Source organism: Numida meleagris, chromosome 7, assembly GCF_002078875.1.
Source record: "Numida meleagris isolate 19003 breed g44 Domestic line chromosome 7, NumMel1.0, whole genome shotgun sequence".
NCBI lineage: Eukaryota > Metazoa > Chordata > Aves > Galliformes > Numididae > Numida > Numida meleagris.
This window is the reverse complement of record NC_034415.1, coordinates 25,188,695-25,199,244: the sequence shown is the minus strand read 5'-3', so window position 1 is coordinate 25,199,244 and position 10,550 is coordinate 25,188,695. Positions and strand designations below refer to the sequence as shown.

The 10,550-nt window shown below is 50.3% G+C and overlaps 1 protein-coding gene and 1 long non-coding RNA gene across 6 annotated transcripts in view; one reads left to right on the top strand and one right to left on the bottom strand.

The window, feature by feature from the left end:
• Positions 4,726–8,673, bottom strand: LOC110402389. Its single transcript, XR_002441066.1, has 2 exons — positions 8,448–8,673; positions 4,726–7,906 (listed from the first exon to the last, which is right to left on the bottom strand). It is a non-coding gene; the product is annotated as an uncharacterized LOC110402389 (long non-coding RNA).
• The window catches only part of GLIS1 (GLIS family zinc finger 1), a 187,937-nt gene continuing 186,167 nt past the window's right edge, over positions 8,781–10,550 (top strand). The window contains exons 1-2 of one of the 5 annotated variants that reach the window (XM_021404405.1): positions 8,860–8,881; positions 9,319–9,677. In XM_021404405.1, the coding sequence (XP_021260080.1) occupies positions 9,470–9,677 (208 nt within the window). In that variant the 5' untranslated portion in view covers positions 8,860–8,881; positions 9,319–9,469. Of the gene's footprint in view, positions 8,882–9,197; positions 9,678–10,450; positions 10,485–10,550 lie in introns of those variants that run through there. The other 4 variants (XM_021404411.1, XM_021404408.1, XM_021404406.1 and 1 more) reach the window with 4 other exon arrangements.

Here is a 10,550-nt window from a genome sequence, read left to right as displayed (position 1 = left end):
ACCTGTCCAAGTAGTTTGAAAAATGAACTATCCCATTTTTAAACTGACTCCGGTTACTGTGATTATCTACAGAAGAAAACTTGTATGGTATATGAAGTGCTGAGATGTAGCTGCAGTACTTTTATTTCAAGGAAATTACAGTAAGGCAAGCTAAATGGTCTTGCAAATGAATTTAGTGTGATGAGGGGAAAGAAAATTTGGATCCTTCTCCTTCCGTTCTCTTCGGTGCTGTTAGTCCTCTGAATTTTGCTGGACAGTCTAAGACCTGGAGATGACCAGGATGTCAGTTGTGGTGTGGTGAAACAATTGGCTCACAGAGCAGCTGTGTAGTAATAATTGCTTAGCAGGGGCTGGTAAGGTTTAGGAAGAGAGGAAAAACCCAAATCTAGCATGAGACCTGCACGTTAAGTTTCCTATTATGAAGGCATTTAATTTTCTCAGCGTGCAGAGACTGTATGTGTTAGCTTGATGGTAGGTGTTATAACGATATTGTTCCTTTTGCAGAGGTTGCTTAGAGCAAATGCCAGAAGGTGATGGACAGCCTTCCGTTATATTTTAAGGTTAGACACAGTCTTTTAAAGTTTCCCCATGCTTAACTTCTACCACAGATTTGACTGTTATGTCAAAGCCTGTTGCCTGCCTGCTTTATTAAGTAATTTGCTCTTTTGCTGCTATTACAATGTACACCTGGAGTTAAAGTGATGCTTTAGCTCAGGTGTTAACTGTTGACCCAAATACTTTGGTTGAAAGTTTCCGATAAATTTTCCACGCATTTGAGCAGGTGCAGAGTGGTTTTTTTATTGCTCTGGTATTTTGTGCAACACTCTCCCAACTATAAGCTGCAAGTTGTAATTAACAGTGTTATGGCTGTCAGCAGGAGGGTTAAAATGCAGACTGCTTTTTGATGCCAAAGTGCTTGTGGTCTGTCCTCCTTGTGTTGCCGCAGAGATTTGCACACGACATCTGCTAATGTGCTTTTGGTTCGTGGAATTCTCCGTGTTTGACGAAAGAGCTTTCAAAAGCTGGTTGCTTGTAGTTTCTTTAAAAGCTACAATTCTTAAGGGGCTGTAGTGCTTTTTTTAAAGTCTTTACTTAAGTGAATCTTTAACAGTATCTTGTGCTCATGATTGTGAGTGTATGAGAATATAAAGTGTATGCTGAGTGCCCTCTGAAGGTGCAGTAACTGGCTTACAGAACTCAAACAGGGGTAACACCACATCTTAGTTTAGTGTTTGGGAATAATGTTATTCCTTTGGCAAACTGTGCTGCTGTTTCATGTCCTCTTATATACCGCTTAATGTCTTAATGTAAAAATAATCACTGTGAAACTTCTGTGAGGTATGGGAAGTCTCTCGGGTTCACTTCTATATTCTGGGTAATGAGGAAAAAAATTATAAGGCCTTTTTTACAGTTTGTTTCTCTGTAACTGCAGTTAAATCAGTTCCCTCAAGCCTCATAACATTTCTCATCTGTTTAATCATCTCTAAGCTGAGCTGCACCTTCTTACTGGATTGCATATTGCAGGCACAAGTGAAACTGATAGCATTTGGTTTGATTGCTCTTCTGGCGGCCTTGTGAACTACCTGCCTCTCCCTGCAGATTAACTATTGTCAGGAACATCTGAAATGATTTTCACTGCAGCTGCAGAGAGGTAGGCAGTTGATTGCTCAGATCTGCTTTTCTGTTGTAATTGAGTAATGGAATGCTACAAATGAGTAATTGGAGACTTTAGTTCTTAAGCAACCCCTTATAAAATCCGATCAAAACCCAGTCTTGCTTTCTTTTCTGAGACATAGCAGAAAATTGGGAGTGTACATGCACAGCGGCCCCACTCCTTGAAGCTACTATATGCCCCTGTATCTGCAGGAACTGTGCGGAACTTGCTCTCTCAACACAAACACTTTGCCTGTTTGGAGGACTGCCTTGATTCCAGTTGCTGCTCAGGGCCCAAATGCACCCTTCAAATGAAGTGGTTGTAATTCTATTGCTGCTTGCATTGAACAGAGGCTGTATTGTAAGTACTACTCCTGGTGCCTTCAGGCCTGAAGCAGCCCTCTTCCCACCTACTGGGAAACATTTTTGGCTCCTCGGTTGAGGCAGGCATCTCTGGAGATGCATCCAGCTGCAGCTGTGGAAGCACCAGCTTCTTGCTGACTTGCAGACTTCCCCCAGCTTCTGAAATTGACCATGTGCTCTGCCTGGGGAGGGCTCGATGCTTTCAATGTGTATGGGGAGGAGAATCCCTCAGCTTAGGAGCTGCTGCTTGTCACACGTAGTGCTGTCCCCTTTCCTCAGAGTGAATGCTGGCAGCCTGTAGGGCTTTGCATGTTCAGGCAGGCTTCTGATGGCTGTGTGGCTTCATCTGCTCACAGCAGATGTGGTCCAGTTGCTCCTATCCCCTCCTTTCTACAAAGATACGATGAAAAGTTGAGGGTCTGAGCAGAATCATCACAGATCCTGCAGGTTGAGGACGCCCCCCAGGACCTATGTCTATTCCTTCCCCTATGGTCTGATATTTTTCATCAGCCTTGGTGTTAATGTATTTGCTATATGGGCTAAATGTGCTTGGGTGCTGTGGATGTACCCAGAGCGTGCTTTGTCAAGCTCTTTTGTTGAAGAGGGATGTTCCTACATCAGCATGTTGCTCCCCCTTGCTGCTGCTGTGGACTTGCAGGGATTTGCATCTGGTGGCACATCAGCTTCAGGCAAACCTATAGTATAAATAAGCTGTGCAGCTCCCTTGTGTCTGAGAAAACGGGCTGTAAGAGAGGGAATAAAACCCACACTGTACTCTGATTCCAGAGAACAAAAAATGAATTGGGAAAGACCTCACCTTTCTGCCTTTGCAAGAAATAAAACAAAAACTAACCCTCAGGTCTACAGTAGAGCTAGTCAGACAGGAGCTAGTCTCTGAAGTCTACCATGAGATAAAAAACAAATTCAAGGGGGAACGGTTCCCTGGGTGGCCTGCTAGATACACTAACTGATTCTTCTGATAGGTGGTGATGGAATAGGAGTTCTCTCTCTTTTTTTTAATTTTTTTTCTTAATTTTAATCTCTGTGAAGTGTAAATCAGTTTCAGTGGTAGGATGAATTTCAGAGAAAACTGTGGCCTGAACAGCATGTGTACATGTTTGTGCAGTCATCAAAGGAGCTAAGTGCTGAGTGAATAGTGAGCCATTCTCTCTTCCCTGCCCAAAAAAACACACCAAAAATACCAGCTTTGCCTTTTGCTTCTTGAACAACTCTATTTTTGTATTTTCCTTTGTCACAGAGACACTGTGTGGCACTTCTGCTCTTCTCAGATGGTCACTATCTGCGAGACGTCCATGCTTCATTTGGGGCACCAAGGGTTGAGCTTAACTGATGGAGCTGGACGTGTACTCTACTGTATATACAATGCTGGGAAACGCTAAATAACCTTGAGTGAGGTGGTGATGGAGGGAAGCAGCCATTGGCACAAGCTACACTCCAAAACTGAAGGGATACTTTCAGCTTGGAGACCTCTGTTGTGCAATGGAGCTTAGTCTTCCCCCACCCTCTGTCACCTCAGACGATGATAACCAAGTCTTTGTTTGCAAATCAGTAGGCTGCGGTAGTGGTGGACACCACAAACGCCCTGGAGAAAACAAATAATTCTGCATTCTGTGCAGGGTTTGGCTGGTGTGCAGTAAACATATTCAATGTGTGGTCCGGACGCGTTGCCAATAAAGAGAAGTCAGCAGTGACTAGCTGCCCATTCAGCAATCTCTATCTTCAGTGCATTGAATATATGGATCCCAAGGCAAAATGGCAAAACCACTGTGGGGCCGTGTTAGAAGCCAGTGTTCTAATTCACTTACAGGAGGCGTGAACTGAAGCTGTACTGGTAATTCTAGTTCTGGCACGTCCTAACTGCTGAGGATTGGATTTGGATTTTACAAGCTGAATGTTCTCAAGTTGTGCTGGCCCATTTGCCTGCTTGTTTAGGACTTCAATTTATTTTATTGCCCGTGTTCCCTACGCATAGTGTGAGAGATTAATCTGTTTATGGGCTGATGCGGAGGAATAATGCCAACAGATGCTTGGGCCAGCTAATTGCAGGTGTAAACAATGATGTCCTGAGTGGAAGCTGCCGAACCCTTATTTAGAGGCGTGTGGTTTTTTGTTTTCTTTTTCCCCCTTTTTCTAGAAGTCCTCTAGAATGATCTGCCAACTAACTGGGAAGGCAGGAAGCAGGGAAAGATCTGTAACATTATGGTGACTTTTGGAGATGCTGCTCGTTTCTTGCAGTCTCTGCATGACAGAAGTGGACTCAGGATTACTGCATGACTTTCCCAAAGTATGCTAGTTATTTAAACGAGACTTATTTTTTAAAAGATGAGTTGCACTGATCAGAGGAACGTCTTTCTTCTAACTACCAGAGCTATAAACAAATCTGTAAGTTATGAGGCAACAGTTGAGTACATCGCTAGATGCTGTGTGGTCAGTTTGACCCTGCTGTCTTAATTTAAGAGGTCGCTTTAAAAGCACTATAAAGAAGGGCTTTGTGCTGCCTTAAAGGGATATGGGCAATCTCTAAGAAACGGGCATACTTGCAGAGACAATCCCTTTGGCTCAGTTTTTGTTTGGTTGTTTTTTTTTACTATCTGCGGTGCAGTAAATTAAAACAAAAACAAGTCTGGACTTGGCATGCCTTTGTAAATAAAATGCTGTGTGTGAATCGACAGCTTGTTTGCAACCAGGTTATTTATAACAAAGTTTTTTATTTCTCCCACTAGAGAGGTTGTTTTGCTCTATATTAACAGAATGCCTATGGTTGCCGAAGCAGTTAGACAAAAGGCCTCACAATTTCAGTTGTGCCCCTTTGAAAGAAAACAAAACAAGCAAAAATTTAATTTTGTTCCCTGCTGGAGTAGAAGCAGGGATTGCAGCACATGAACTAGAGATTAATACTTCAACTCTCATTGTTTGCACTACACAGCTCACCTTACATGCAACTGTTCTGCTTCATTCCTCTCCTACCACAGAACTACTCAAGGAACTGGAGTTCTCAGTCACTCTGGGTTTCTTAAAGATCCAGCCTGTGACTAGCCCTGTTGCTGAGGCTGGTCACAACCATCTGTTCCTAACGCAGGAGAAGAGCATGCTTTGAAGACTGCATTTGGTGAACTGGGGTCCTCTTCACATAATGTTGTTTCCCTTGCTTTTCACAGATGACCGCTAGTTGTACTCAGCTCCCAGACAGCAGCAGCTCAAGCTAAGGCAGCTATACCTCTGCTTTTGCAATTGTGACCACCTGGGCTCATGCTGTCTGGAACAAAGAGGATGGGGCATCTACAAAAGCACCTGCCTTAGAAAAAACAGCTTGTATCAGCTGAGAAAGACTGAGGTATCATACTCGTTAAAACTTCATCTTTCTCCTCACTATTCTCTGTAAGTTTGGAACTGCAGTATGACCTTTTGTGCACGCTTAGGGCAGTTATGCTGACTGTGCTGTGGTGTTGTAGGACTGCCCAGTTTTTGTGGCTAATCTAGTCCACAAGCTGGTTTTGGTGTGAGTGCCTTCTTCGTCATCGCCAGTTGTCAAAAACACATGGGCAGGAAACTGTGTCATGGCTGCTTGGTGTTTCAGTACTGACAAGGACCCAGGTCAGCACCCTGGCTGTGGTCTGGTTTTTTCTCGGTTCACGTGAGCTAAGATTTCAGTCCAGCCAGGGACAGAGTTAGCCTTCTCTTTCCTCAGTCACCAAGGAGAAGTGAGTGGGCAGATGGGCAAGTCTCTTGTTATTTATCACCTGTATCCTATTTATAACCTAGAGAGAGGAAATTCAGGCAAGCAGTTGTATACCCTGGAAAGTTTTAGCCTGAATTGCAGTCTTTCATATCTGACTCAAAATGAAACAAATCCCGGGGACGAGCTTCAGAGTCCAAGGATGCCCCATTTGCCCTAAGTGGAAGGTCTGCTTCAGTGGTGAAGACTCATTAACAAAGGGGAGAGGCAGCTGGGATAGCTGTGATCTCCTGATATGCTATGATCCATGACCGCAGTCCTCAGCAATGAGGAATGAGAAACAAGAAGGCTAAATACAGAGCAATCACCCTTGTCATTCTATTAAAGGGAGGGTTTTGCTGTCGTGGGGAAGAGAGGCCAGTGAGTGATTTTTTTCACAAGGATGCAGAGGGGAGACCCCCCTCTAGCTCACGGATGTAGCTGACAACACTGGGTGAATCAGTATTTGCTGCAGAGCTCATGCACGCATACAGCAAAGTCATGGTGACCCAGGGCATAAAGCAATCTGAGCGGTGACTGCACTTGCTTGGCCTTTGTTCCAGAATCAGAACGTATGAAGCATCCTCTGATTCAGCTAAGGGAGAAAGGGAACTGCTTAACTCTTTCACAGGCACGGTGATTCCAGAGGCACTTGTTCCTCCCAGCCATGTCTGTGGCACTGTTGGAGGAGCCAAGTGGTTGCTTTGGAAGCTCTCTGGGCATCCCGCCTCTGCTGGGCACAGCAAGTCTGGAGCAGGATGTCCAGCCACCTCCTGCTTTGCCTGCTCGGGCCCAGCGACGGGCAGCCCTAGCTGGATACCTGGGTACAGCTAGGGCTTCTTTTTTTCTTTAACTCCCCTTGAAAGCTGAGGACGTAGTGGTGCGAGAGAAGGTTTGAGAGCACAGGGCATCATTTCCTGCTGTGCTTCATAGTATGCAGGTACCTGCAGCTTGAGCTATGACATCTACATCTCCGCGAGATAATCTGCAGTGGAGAAATCAGCTGGCTGCGAAAGCCTTAGTCCAAGGTGCTGCCGAAGCTGGGAGCCGCGATGTGCTTTGCCCCCAGCCCATCCTCGCCACCCACGGGAAAAAGGCTTTTTAATCGCCTGGCTTATTGCTGAGCCGGTGGCGGCACCTGCCGGCGTTCTGCAGAATATTCAGGAGAAGGGTGAGAGCCAGAACCAACCAGCACTTCCGAGCCGGGTGAGCACGGCCTGAGGTAGGAAGCCCAGAATCAGGTAGGTTAATGAGGTCAGAGGTGTTAAATGATGTTCCTTTTCCTGCTTGCTGTGGGAAGACTGCTTGCCAAGAAAGAAAATCCCTCTAGGAAGTTATACGATGTATCCAGTCCTACCTGTTTTCTAGGAAAGATCCTCTAGTTTAGATATTCAGCCAGGGCTGAAGCTGTGCTGAGGATCCAGCCAGACCCTAGGTTTTTTTTCCTTTGCTGGAAGCAGTGGATTACCCTGGTTACACTGCGTTCTGGAACAATATTTCCCTCAATAAATTTTATTGCCTCTTCAGATGTAATTGGGGCTTAGGCAGTTACTGCAGTGTATTTCTGTCTTACATAATTATTGTTTCTGGTAGCACTGCCAGGTGACTTCAGCATTTCCATACTAGAGAAGAGTTGTTCCGTACCAAGGGCCTCACAGACCGATGGGACAGGGATGGATAAAGGTGAGCGGAGCACCTGGATGCGGAGCTGCTGTCTGCAGAGGGGTAATGCAGGCTGAAAGTCTTCACTTTGTTCACGGTGGCCCACGACAGAACTGTTGAAATTCAGTGTTCACGTCAGCTGGTTGCTACTTAGTTTTGTTTCCTATAGAGGTGGGAATTTTTCCCTTTTCATAATGTTGTGTTCCCACAAACGTATCCTGAGGACATTACGCAGTTTTCAACTAAATCTGACAGAGAGCTAGTAAGTTTGGTGATTTCAGGAAAAACAAAAAAGACCCCTCGGGGGGAAGGCTGGCATGTTCCTTCTTTGGTAGACCTCAGGGCTTCCATGCAGGGCAGGAAAAGGGAGAGTCACTGTGCATGAGACTTCATTGGTACTGCTGCTCCCAGAACGGCGTGTTCCATCTCTAGACCTTGTGTCTGCTAGGGAGGGCTGCCTCCCTCACACCAAATACACAATGTTCAGAGCATCTGCCAAACAAAAAAAAAAGTCATGCCCTCCTGTCTCGACCATTCTTTTACGCCAGGGGATAGTGTATGTTATTAAGGGGATAGACAAAACACTGAGTGAGGTGCACTGCTCAGCGTCTGTGTTCTAGCTGCAGTGTGCTCCTCAGGAAGGGCACAGCATGCTGCCACATCCATAGCTGTCCCTCTTCTTGTGCTACATGTTCCAAGCCTTCCTTTAAGTTCAGCATGAATGGGAAAGGTTTCCAACCTGCTGTCTGGTCTCTTTCCCAGCTGCCCTGTGCACACCTGTGCCGGCAGCAGGGTGCAGACCCCCCGAGCCAGCAGCGGGCTGGTGCGCCTCGGTGTAAAGCTGCACATCGCGGCTCAGCCTGCGCTTGTTTGGAATGAGGCCCAAACTAATAAACCCCGCTAGATTGCTTCCAGATCGGAGCTGGGCCGTGAGGAACCAGAGCAAATGTCACCGCTCCGCGCGGCGTGCTCTGAGCTAGCAGCGGCCCAGCTATACGGCACCCGCGGGGCTGGAAGGTGATGCCGCACGTACCTCGCTCCTCCCGCTGCCCGGCCCTCGGCACGGCCTCGGCTCCCTCCGCTGCTCCCCTCGGTGCCGCGCCGCAGCGGCCGGGTCCCACGCGGCAGTTCCCGGAGGGGCAGGACGCCGCGGCGCAGCCGGCGCGGGGTGTCTGTCCCGTCCCGTCCCGCTCCGCCAGCCCGGGCCCGCGGGCGTAACCCCGCTCCCCGCCGCGCCGCTGTCAAAGCCCCGAGGGGCGGCCCCCGCGGCACAGCCCTCCCCCTGCCCGCCCCGACCGGCCCGAGCGAAGGGCCGGCCCCGCCGCCGCGCCGGGGTAATGGCCCGGGCCGCCTTCGCTCTGGCGGCCGGCGGGGCGGCGCGGCTGAGCCCATGAGCCCGGCGCGGCGGCGGCAGGACGGGGCTCGGGGCGGCGGGAGCCGGCGGGCAGCGCGGGCGGCCCCTCCCAGGTAGGAGCGCGGGGCGGTGCTCCCTCGCGCCGGTGCCCCGGGTGCGAGCAAACGCGCCGCGTTGCCGGGGCGGCCGCTGTTTGGGTGCCTCAGCGGGAGCGCAGCCCCGCGCTCCCCTCCGCTTTACCTCCCCTCCCATCCCCCCCCGCCTCGCGGCGCGGCCGCGGGAAGCCCGACGGCGTTGCCTGGGGACGGAGGGAGCGAGCGCTCCATCCCGCGCGGACGCCGCGCAGCTCCTGCGCTTCTGCCCCTCCGAGCGGCGCGTGAGCAGCCGAGCGCGGGGCGGGGGCTGCGCTGCGGGGCGCGAGGCGGGGGCGGGAGCGGGGGCCGCCTCGCGCCCCGGGTAACGGTCGTTAACGGCGCGCGGGGCTGAGGGAGCGCTGAGGGAGCGCTGAGGGACGGGAGCCGCTGACAGCGCGTGTGCCCGCCCGCTGCAGGACCGGAGCCGCCGGACGCGCGCCGTGAGCCCGCGGCGGGGCGGAAAGGCAGAGCCGGCGCTTCGAGGTGACCGATACATGCCAGAGAGCGCCTCGGAAGGAGCCGCGAGGGATTCGTCCCGGCGCCGCTAAAGCTCTCACGCACCCTCTGATGTCCTTTAAAATAACGGGCAGCGACGGCAGCGAGCGCCCGGAGCCGCGGCACAGCCCCGCTGAGATGTCCGCGCCGCTGCTGGACTTCGGCCCCAAGCGGCCCAGCATCTTCGAGCGGGTCCCGGCGCTGCCCCGGGCGCAGGAGCTGCGGTGCGGCCGAGGCGCCAAGGACTGCGTGCAGCAGCAGAGGCACCAGAGCGGGAGGGGTGAGTGAACGCAGCCCCGCGGCCGGCCGTGGCGTGCCCGCGCCGCGGCATTGCCGGGCAGTGCCCCGCTCTCGCTCGGCGGCCTCGCCGCGGTTGCTTGGATTTATAGTTTGCGTTGCAAGGAGGTGTCGCGAACGCTGGATTCGGGCGGAGGATCCTCCGAGTGCGGATTCTCGATGCCCGCCGGGCATGGCGCGAGGTCAAATGCTGCTGGGCAGCGGTGCCCGGCGCTCCTCTGCGCGCTGGTAAAGAAGCGGCGTTGAAGCGAAGTTAGGAATTGCCCGCTGAAGTCTTTTGCCCTTTTGAGTCAGATGCTGTTAATTGAGCTAGGATTTGTTAATCGTGGTTTACTTTTAAAGTAACCCCTCTGAGGAGGCACTGGATGGGTTCAGAGGAAATTCAGGCATTCCCTTACGCTACAAAGGCGCTTGCAGAAGCATACTTGCACCTAAAGTTATTAACATTAAGGCAGTGTTTTCTGCAGTGTTAACGAGGTAATTCTTGTTTTTATCCCCTCGTCCCTTTCCCACTCTTTATTTGAGAGAGATGTATGCTGTTACCTGCTGGGTTAAGGCAGTTCTCACCGGGATTTTTTCAGTGGGACCCTTTATTTTCATTCTTCTGAAAACTAAAGTAGGTTGTGCACCCTGGGATGGGTAACGTTGTCCTTTGTGAGCTCGTTACCTAGGGTGATGGAACCCCGCATTGCCTGGAGCTGCTTTAGTAAGCACCTCGGTCTGTACCCTCTGTCCTGCAGACTGCAGGATGTGTTTGCTCATCTCCACTGAATGCAGAGCGGAGCAGCAGGTTATAAATCACCTTTTTATTTTTTTGTTTCTTTGTTAATACTGCAGTTCTCCCGTTTTCATTAAA